A 9,104-nucleotide genomic window follows, 5' to 3' on the forward strand; every position below is an offset into this window, starting at 1 on the left:
AAAAAGTTGAAATTGAGATCTGAAATCTGGATATCGTTTTCATTTTATCATGAAAATGTTTTCTCATGAAAACAAAATGTTGTGTCATAATAAGGCACTTTTTATCATGACAAACACAGAGAGGCATGTTTTCCATCCAGACCAGCTTATACTGAAGAAAGAAAGTTGTATTATAAGGCAAAGCATAGCATTAAAATATCCTTTAATAAACTTCTTGCTAATATATAGAGTATTATCAACATTAACTATCAAGTCGTCTGGATTAACTATGATATTTTCTATAAACAGCTACAAGGCTAATCTAAAACAAGGTGTTGATTATTACATATAAATAATGTGCAAATTCAGGCAAGTTCTAGATGGTAAAATTCTCCTCGAGATCTGGGTGCGCAGCAGACATGCTTATTTGTATTTTGTGATGAAGACCCAAAACCTCTACCATCCCCGTCCCTGAGTGGGGCACGCTGGTGTGCAGAAGGTGCCTCTGTAAATGCTTGATCCAGTCTTCCTGGATAGACAGGGGACCCTGGAAGACGAGATCACAGAATCTGCACGGACAGGAGGAAAAGCAGCTCATCGCATCTTCTTCGAGTGTGAAATAAAAGCTGTGTTGTATATTTGTATTGATTGTAATGAGATCCCTTCAGCACCCAGCTCCATGCTCCACATGCACACAGATTGGCCCAGGTGGGTCAGGTGATGCAGGCAGTCACATATTCCCAATGTGCAAGTTTAAATGCATATAGGAGGAGATGTGCAGTGTGTTTGCTGGAGCCTCTGCAATTAGTTTAAACACAAGATACTTGTGCTCAAAAAGAGGATTCATTCTCAGTGAAGAACCTTGGAGCTCTAATCTGCCTCTATACATGCCAAAGAGCAGTGATTCCTAACACGTCTCTGGTGGTCATCAGGTGGAAACCTCCCTTCAACAGTGTTTCGCCTACTTAGTCCCACTACACCTCCAGGAGGTTAGGCAGTGAACTCCGGCGTCCCAGAGTCACCCCCCCTAGTGCCAGTTCACACTGCTCCTACACAATCCAAACAGCACCGCCACGTTCAACTGACCCAGAGATGCTCCAGGTAGTGGCCAGTACCGATGCTACCATTTAACTATTGCTAATGCTAATGCTAACCGCTAGGAAGAACAGAAGAAGACAATACAGTTCCGATGCTACCATTTAGCTAATGTTACGTGCTAACCGCTACCTGCTAAGAGGAACAGAAGAAGACAATAAAGCTAGATTCACCTATACTGTTAATGTTAATTGCTAGCTACCAATACTAACTGCTAAGATACTATCATACTCTCACCGCTTTAGCTATTGTTAGCTGCTACAATGCTACCACAGGCCTAAATGCCACATGTAACTGCCGATTGCCACACTACCATCATCTACCCCTGCCTCTCACCAACTGCACCAAGAAAAAGCGGGGTGGGAATACAAACCCTGGTTCGGGTAGGGGATAGAAAATAAAGAGGTAGAGTCAAAAGATGAAAGTAAGGATTGGATACAGACCATTGTTCGGGTAGGGGGTGGAAAATTTAGAGGGTGCTGAAGGTGGAGGCCTAAACCACAGACTAGATTTAACAGCCTCTTCTAACATTTCCTTCAAGAAGCAGCAAACCCTACCATTTCCTTCAAAAATTAGTATTCTAGAGTTGATTCTCCCCTGAAGAGTCGGCTAGGCTAGGCTAGTGAAGGCGTACCTGGTGTGTCTGACGAGAGTCTACCACTGTGTGTTGACACCATCAGTCCCTTTCACTGTAGAGCGTTTTCAGTGGTCTTCCAAGCAGCTATAGCAAATACACCTCAGGGAACCGACTACACTCTCAAAGAACTCATTGCTCTTGTGATGTGGCTTTAGATGTGGCCATACTGGGGGTTAAAATGGGCAGCAAATCTGGAGGAGGAATGACGCAATAGGTGCGTCCATCTGAGAAGATGAGGAGTAGGGTATGAAGGTGGTCTGACATAGCCTGACTGAAGAAAGGTCTGGCTGAAACCATTATCATTCCGGTACAGGATTAAAAAAAGATCACAATGGGCGGGGACGCAGCTTGCAAAATAGTGTGTTTGCACATGGGGAGATGATCCCTGGTGATCATATGATTAAAAGCCTGGAAAAAGAACTTTAAAGGACTTTGAACAGTAATGTGGAGATAGCAGAAGGGGATGAGGCCACAGTGAGGTGGTCATCTGCAGCCCTTTATGTGCGATAGAGGGAAGCAGAGCAGGAGAGCATGGGGTACTGTTGTGTTTGTACCTGGTCCAGCAAGCCTGAGAGCCTGGAAGTCATTCTGAGCCACTGGGTCTTTTCAAACATGACCCTTGATAATCAGATTCACTTTGCTCATGGATCACCTATTTCCAGGCCACCAACGACCTTGGTTGTGACGGATCCGGAGAGCAACGCCTCAATTAGGCGAAAGTTTTTTTCTACGTTTGAAAAGCAGACCATCAAAGAGACCCCACAGGGGTGGTTCTGGTATTTTAACAGGCTACTGTGTGCATGGTCAGAGGACCAGTGCTGGGCTCATCTGTGTTCACTCCTGGAACATCTGTAGCATCAGAAACATGCTACGGCAAAGGCAAGGTAATGTGTACAAGTAATGTGGCTGCAAGCATTTCTTGGGTGGTTCCAGATAAGGGCTGACATCTGCTTATGCATCATCTCATTTCATTCTATATGAGACATGGAACTGGGTGAGGGGCTCCTTCACCTCACTCTTCACTGAGATAACCGTGTTTACATGCAGTTTGCAACCTCTGTACCTGCAGGTGAGTGTGTATATCTCAGCATTCAAGGAGTGCAAAATCTTCTTTTTCAGCCCAGGCCTCAGTCTTGGCTTCTTCTGTTTATAATCAGAGCCTGAAAAGACAAAATGCTGCACTGCTTTATCCGAGGGAAGACTAATTAATCCCATGTCTACCAATGCAGGAGTCATCCCAAATACTTCTTGAGCCACATGTCGGCACTGTTCATCATCAGAAACTTACCTGGTCCTTCATAGACGCCAGTCCTCTTCCTGTGTACAAAGGCGTGAAGATGACCAGGAAGCCCGGCCAATGTGCTGTTACACTGAACACAAATCCTACTTGGATCACATTCCTCTGGAAGATAAGAAAAAGAAATTAAACTCAAAGACAGTAAAGCAGATGGATCAAGACATTTAGGCTGAAATTATGTGATTTTATTTCCCACTTGCTTAATCTACAGGTTTTAATGGGAAATCTGATTGGATGACGTTTGAATTTTAATACAGTTTAGCTGAAACTTGGGTCTCAAATCAAGGTTTAGGATCATCAGACGTCAGTGCAGTGCAGTATTTAAGGAGAAAATCATCGTGTTACAGTGTTTGAGTTCACGCAGTAATTTTATTATCAAGCCAAACTGTTACTCCCACTGTGCTCTGAAGCTTTCTTCCACCTGCTTTCATTCGAAGCATCTGATTTGCACTTTCCTGTTGGAAAAGTGTGACTGGTGAAGTTCAACACAATTTTGTGTCTTCGGGGGGACGATTTTCACATACGGCACCTCATGAGAGTCACAGAGGATTCGTGAACTCACAGATCTGTTAATCCTTTGACAAAACTGGAGATATTCAGAGCAGGGATGGCTGAGTCACCACTAAGAGCTTCCAAAATCAGTCTGGAAATTTACTTTTTAATTTCATTCTAGCTCAAAGAAAATGTCTTGGCAGAAAGAAATAAACATTGATCAGAAAAGATTTTTCATGCTAAAAGACTTATTTTGGGCTCAGTCATGAATATGTGTTGTCTTTAACGCCCTAAAGTTCGACCTTTCAGGAGGTCGGGGGTTCGATCCCCGGTCTCGGCAGACTGCATGTTGAAGCATCCTTCGGCCATTGTACAGAATGTGAATGGGTGAATGCAGACTTTTGCCATTTCATTCAGCTTAAAGTAAAACTCAACAAAGAGCAAGTTGACTGAAAATCTTTAGCAACATCTTTTTTGGTATCTGACTGAAGGTTTGATTTGGACAGACATTAAACGAAAGTGTGCAAACAAGGATGATTGGCTTCCAACTAAACATCAAGAGCATCTCATGATTTTTTAATCTGAATTTCAAAAGCACTTTGGCAAAATTCAATCCACTGTATGTGTTTATTCCACAAATCAAATGATCGTGAACTATACTCACATTGTTTAACAGCGATCTACCTGCAGCACACAGCTACATCTGTACAGAGACTGAAAATTCACCCGCTAATAAAGAGAAAAACAGATTTGCGCTGGGATTATTTTTGCATTTTTTGCAACGTTTGTCGCTGCCAAATCCTCAAGCTCAGACGTAAAGCATTTCCCATCGAGCAATACGGACCAGGAACAACTCTATTCATATCCTACAGCCTCACATCAACAAAATTAACCTGAAATGGTGAAAACTGACTGTAGTGTGCCATTATGCCATGCTGTGCTTCACTTAAAACCTGAAAATGATGCAGTTTGTTTTTTTAAAGCAGCATAATGAGAGGGAGAGGATGGATGCAAACATTGAAGGGTGATGTTATATACATAACACTAACAATGGTCACTGTCACTGATATTTAACTGAAAATCTAAATAATCTTAAGGATGTGGGTCTATTTTCTGAGCAGAACTTGTGAAAGTGCTGAAAATAAACGTTATAGTATAACAGCTCATACAAATATTGTGTGAACCTCCCAAATATTGATAACAATAAACCAGCCTGTGTAAAACACATGCTTGCCACATGTGTGTAGGAATACACATAAATGATCCAACTAAGGCTAAAGACTTTAAAGAGTGAGGTGCATGTCTTGAAATGCCTTTAGTACTTACAGTTTTCCAAGTTTTTAAGATCTATTTGCTGATCTTTCTCCTCCTGTGAAGTTCAATCTGATGCTTTGGGTTTAATGTACGTTACTGTATATGTACGGTGCTATTAATGGGCTAAAACATGCAAAACCAGTTCATACCATGAGCCCAGTTTGGCTCCACGCCGGTCATCTGTGCCTCCTCTGTGTAATCTTTGGTCAAATCACAGAGCTTCCTGGTTGCATAGGCGTCCGGGCTGGTTCTCGCTGCAAGCTCCATGCTTTCCTGTCTCATCTTAAGCAGTTCAACTAAAGTGCTGGAGGAGGACTTAGTGCCTCTTTGTGCTTCTACCAGAAGCTTCTTCCTCTCTGAGAAGGCCTCTGCCTCCTGCTTTGGTACAAAGCCGTCCAATATGGGATGCGGACTCCTCATCTCATACTGGATTTTCACTGGGAGGCCCATGCTCATCGGGACCAGACCGCTGCTGCTGAATAACCTCTGAGAGACAGAGGATCGTGAGGGGAAGTGGCTCTTGTGGAGGACCTGGAGGATGTTCCGATGCTCCCGTTTGTCCTGCAGGAGCTCATTGAGGATGCACAGCGGGGACTTACTGGTGCTGGTAACTCTTCTGCCAATTCGTTTCAGATGTCCCCTCACATGGTTGGAGAGTCCAGTCTTGGTATCAAACCAACCCCAGCAGAGGGGACATGTGTGCTCGCCTTGGCCTTCTGGCTTCACAGCTGTAATATGAGATGACGTTTGTCATAAAATTAAAATGAAAGAACAAACACACCAAGCTACAATTTATTAAGTGCAGCTGTTAATTAATTAAAGGGGATGATAATTCGTATTTTTCTTGCACTAACACAAAGTGCAGCTGAGGCTGATGGGAACAGTTTTGCAGTATTTGGTCTTAAATTTAAATTTTGTCTCGATCACTGTGCTGGATGAAAAGTTAAATGATTACCAGACTTATTACAGTTCATCCTGTTGGGGACATAAACATCTGGACCTGCTGTCATGACAATCCATTTCACTTAAAAACACAAGTGTTAACCTCATGGTGGCCATAGAGGAAAAGTTAGGGGAGTCTATAGGAATCAGCCTCTGGACACCATGTACGTATGTCTTAAATTTCATGGTAATCCATCCAATAATTCTGGAGATATTTCAGTCTGGAGATATTTCAGTGGACCGACAGTCTGACAGACTGATTGGACACTGACTGACTGCAGGTCTGTGACAGATGTGCAAACTCCAGCCTCCTGCATAACACTGACGTGCCACACGGCCTCCATCCTCCAGAAATTTGGATCAAGAGTTTTTTCTGTTATTAAATACATCGCCATTGTAAAACACACTAGGTTATTTATGTCTCCTTAATTAAAAACCTTTTGTGTTAAGCTGTTGGTGTTTAGTTGCCCATAGTGGAGCCCGTGCTCGTACCTCTCCTGATTCTCCTCGTGCCACAGGGGATCCTTCTGCGGAGTCGTGGCTGATGGTCCCGCAGCGCCACCTGCTCCGGCGAAACCATGTGCCGGGCGTTGTAGCTCAAACCAACTCGGTGAAGGTGCCCTCGCACGTGATTGGACAGACCCACTCCGGACTCGAACGTGGCAGGGCAGTAGGGACAGGGCTTGTGCTCTGCTCCCTGTGCGGGGACGCTCGTAGATGTAGGAGGCGACTGTGGGGAATCGCCGCACACTGTTGTTTCGACATACTCCTCTTTGATTATGAGTTGCTCTATGTCACTACAGTCTTCATCTCCATCATCTTCATCCTTGAGTACACGAGGGTTCTGGTCTTTGGCTGAAAACTTCTGCCTCTTTCTGAAATACCTGCGAGCATATGGGTTCCTTTCATTCTCGCTGCTTTCCAAGAAGCTGCCTGTAGCTCGGCTGGTGTCATCACTGAAGCTGCTGCCGCCCTCACAGCCTCTCTCTAACTCCTTCTCTGCAGACTCTTTCTTTAGCCTCTGGCTAAGTCGTGGCGATTTATTACCATTCAAATTGTCAATAGTGTTATGCAAGGGTGTTGACATTCTTCTCACCGATGGAGGATTTTGCTTTGCTTGTGCTTGTAAACGCTCGTTCTTGCCATCCTGATAAAACATCTGGTCTAATTTAAGATTTCTGGCTGACAGTAAAAAATCAGGGGTCGCAGGACAGTTTGTCTGCTTCGAGCTGCCAAAAGCCTTGCAGTCAGCATCTTCTTCCACACAGGTGAGATCAGTTGCCACATCTAATTTTTCCATCGGTTGTAGGAGTAATTTCCCATGTCTGTCGACCCGCCACAATGACGGCGAGAGCATGTTTTTGGCGCAGCCGACGCGACCCTTAAACTGAGTAGAATTGACTGTTTTTTCACTGGAGTTTTGAATGTAAATGTCCCAGTTTTTAGCAGAGCAGAGGGCGAAATGGGCTGTTTGCAGATTTGGTTTAGAGCCAGCTATCCTGGGCTGGTCAGAAACCTTACCGTTAGCATAGCGTGGTCGCTGATGCTCCAGCTCCGAGTGTCTTTCCAATACCATTTTGTCCCCACTACTGAAAAACCCCATTTTACATTGAAACTGAACCCGGGCCGCTTCCTCTGCATCATTAGGAGTGACTTTCCTGCATTGAGGCTGGTGTTTGTTGAGGTGTGCGACATGTAAGTGTGCTTCGAGTGCTTGCTGTGTGAGCGTCATGTAGTTGCACTCCTCACAGAAGTAGTAGTGCTTCAGATTATCGCGTGTTTTGGCGTGCTGGACAAAGATTTTAGGACAATTACAACCAAATACACACTGAGGACACTCCCTGTCTTCTTTGATTTCCTCCGTAAGGTTTTCCAGCCTGTCTTGGTGAATAGTGATGTGGCTCAGGAGGGAGTTGCTATCGCAGAACAAACGCCCACACTCCCTGCATATAAAGGGCTGTGAAACATCCTCACTGTTCACCTGATTATGCTTGCCTAAATGATACATCATATGTCTATGGAAATGTATTTTTTCCTTGAAATTAACATTGCATATGGTGCATGAAAAGAGAAGCGGAGCCTGCTCAACTTGTTCCATCTTCACCTGTTCCACTTTCGGACTAAAACCGTCTCCATCTTCAGGGTCATTTTCCTCATTACAGCCTTCCTGCGCTGTGCTATAAATACAGCGCTGCGAGTCTGAAGCTGCGTTCGTAGACACATCTTTGAATGGCACACCAGAATATTTAATATCAGACTGTGTACCCAAAGAATCATCTTTGTTGCCAGTGTCAACATTTTCAACATCATTACCGCAGCAGAGACAGAAATGTCTGAGATTCAAACTGCTGTTAACCTTTTCTGGAGAGCCTGACATGCATTTTACATGTGGATTGTGCTTCGTGTCTCTTTGGTGCATCACTTTGGTCTCCAGCCTTCTGCCATCCTGCAAGAAGCGCTCTCTGGTTGAATCCCGTCTGATTACCTCAGCGTCATCGTAATCATCGGAAGAGCTTTCTGACCGCTCTACGTCCCGTCGAGATCTTGTTTTCATTGTCTGCTTTGTCAAAGGTTGGCTAATGTGCATTTGCTCCGCGCCGTCACCTGACAGTGTGGAACAGGCCAGTTTAGACTCATTCTCCTCCGAGTGCGACAGTGGCGTGTTGACACCTGGCTGTGCGGCCAGTGTTTTTACGACGGGCCCCGCTGTGTTCTTCCGAGCGTCTGATTGAAGCTCACTAGGTGGTGGCGACACCTCGGGGCTCGTGTCCTTCTCCGCTTGCCACGCGGCATCCAGGACATTGTTGGATAAAACAGTGCCTTTGTTCAGGACACAGTGTACCTCTGAGGTGGGGTGTGAACCAGGTCCATTAACAAGTGCTCCTGAAGGCAATGAATTGCCTGCATGGGGAACAGCAGGGACACTGCTGTATACAAATGGATTCGGCTGGGTTCCATTTAAAGGGTTTTCGTGTTCATCTGAGGACAGACCTGCAGCATTGTTCTTCAGGGAGAATGTGTGACTCTGTAATGGCTGCTGAGTACGACCTGGGCTGTCAGACGCAGACTCCACGTCTTTGTCCTCTCGTGCATTTGGCTTCAAATCAGACATAGTAGTGGTGCTTTCTGAAATATAAAAGAAAATCAAAAAATGTTTAAGCTTCTATATTTTTAATCGTTTCAAGACAGCCAAGCATAGTATTTCATTTATTCCAGTGCAGCGTTTGACCATCTGAGGACGATTTGCCGAAAGATATAACGCAGATGCAAATTACAAAATGAAACGCTGCTGCACAACAGGTATAATAAAATCATGCTGATAATGTGCTGCTGTTAAAAAAGAAGTTA

At 44.5% G+C, this 9,104-nt stretch overlaps 1 protein-coding gene across 1 annotated transcript; it reads right to left on the reverse strand.

Annotated features, from left to right (window-relative positions):
- Positions 1 to 355: 355 nt before the first annotated feature.
- znf644b (zinc finger protein 644b) lies at positions 356 to 8,868 on the reverse strand. The gene is made up of 5 exons (XM_041936184.1): positions 6,249 to 8,868; positions 4,964 to 5,542; positions 3,000 to 3,113; positions 2,775 to 2,871; positions 356 to 548 (listed from the first exon to the last, which is right to left on the reverse strand). Exons 1-5 carry the CDS (start codon positions 8,866 to 8,868, stop codon positions 356 to 358), a joined length of 3,603 nt encoding a protein of 1,200 aa, XP_041792118.1.
- Between the last annotated feature and the right edge of the window lie 236 nt (positions 8,869 to 9,104).

Source organism: Chelmon rostratus, chromosome 4 (assembly GCF_017976325.1).
Source record: "Chelmon rostratus isolate fCheRos1 chromosome 4, fCheRos1.pri, whole genome shotgun sequence".
NCBI classification, from domain to species: Eukaryota; Metazoa; Chordata; class Actinopteri; order Chaetodontiformes; family Chaetodontidae; genus Chelmon; species Chelmon rostratus.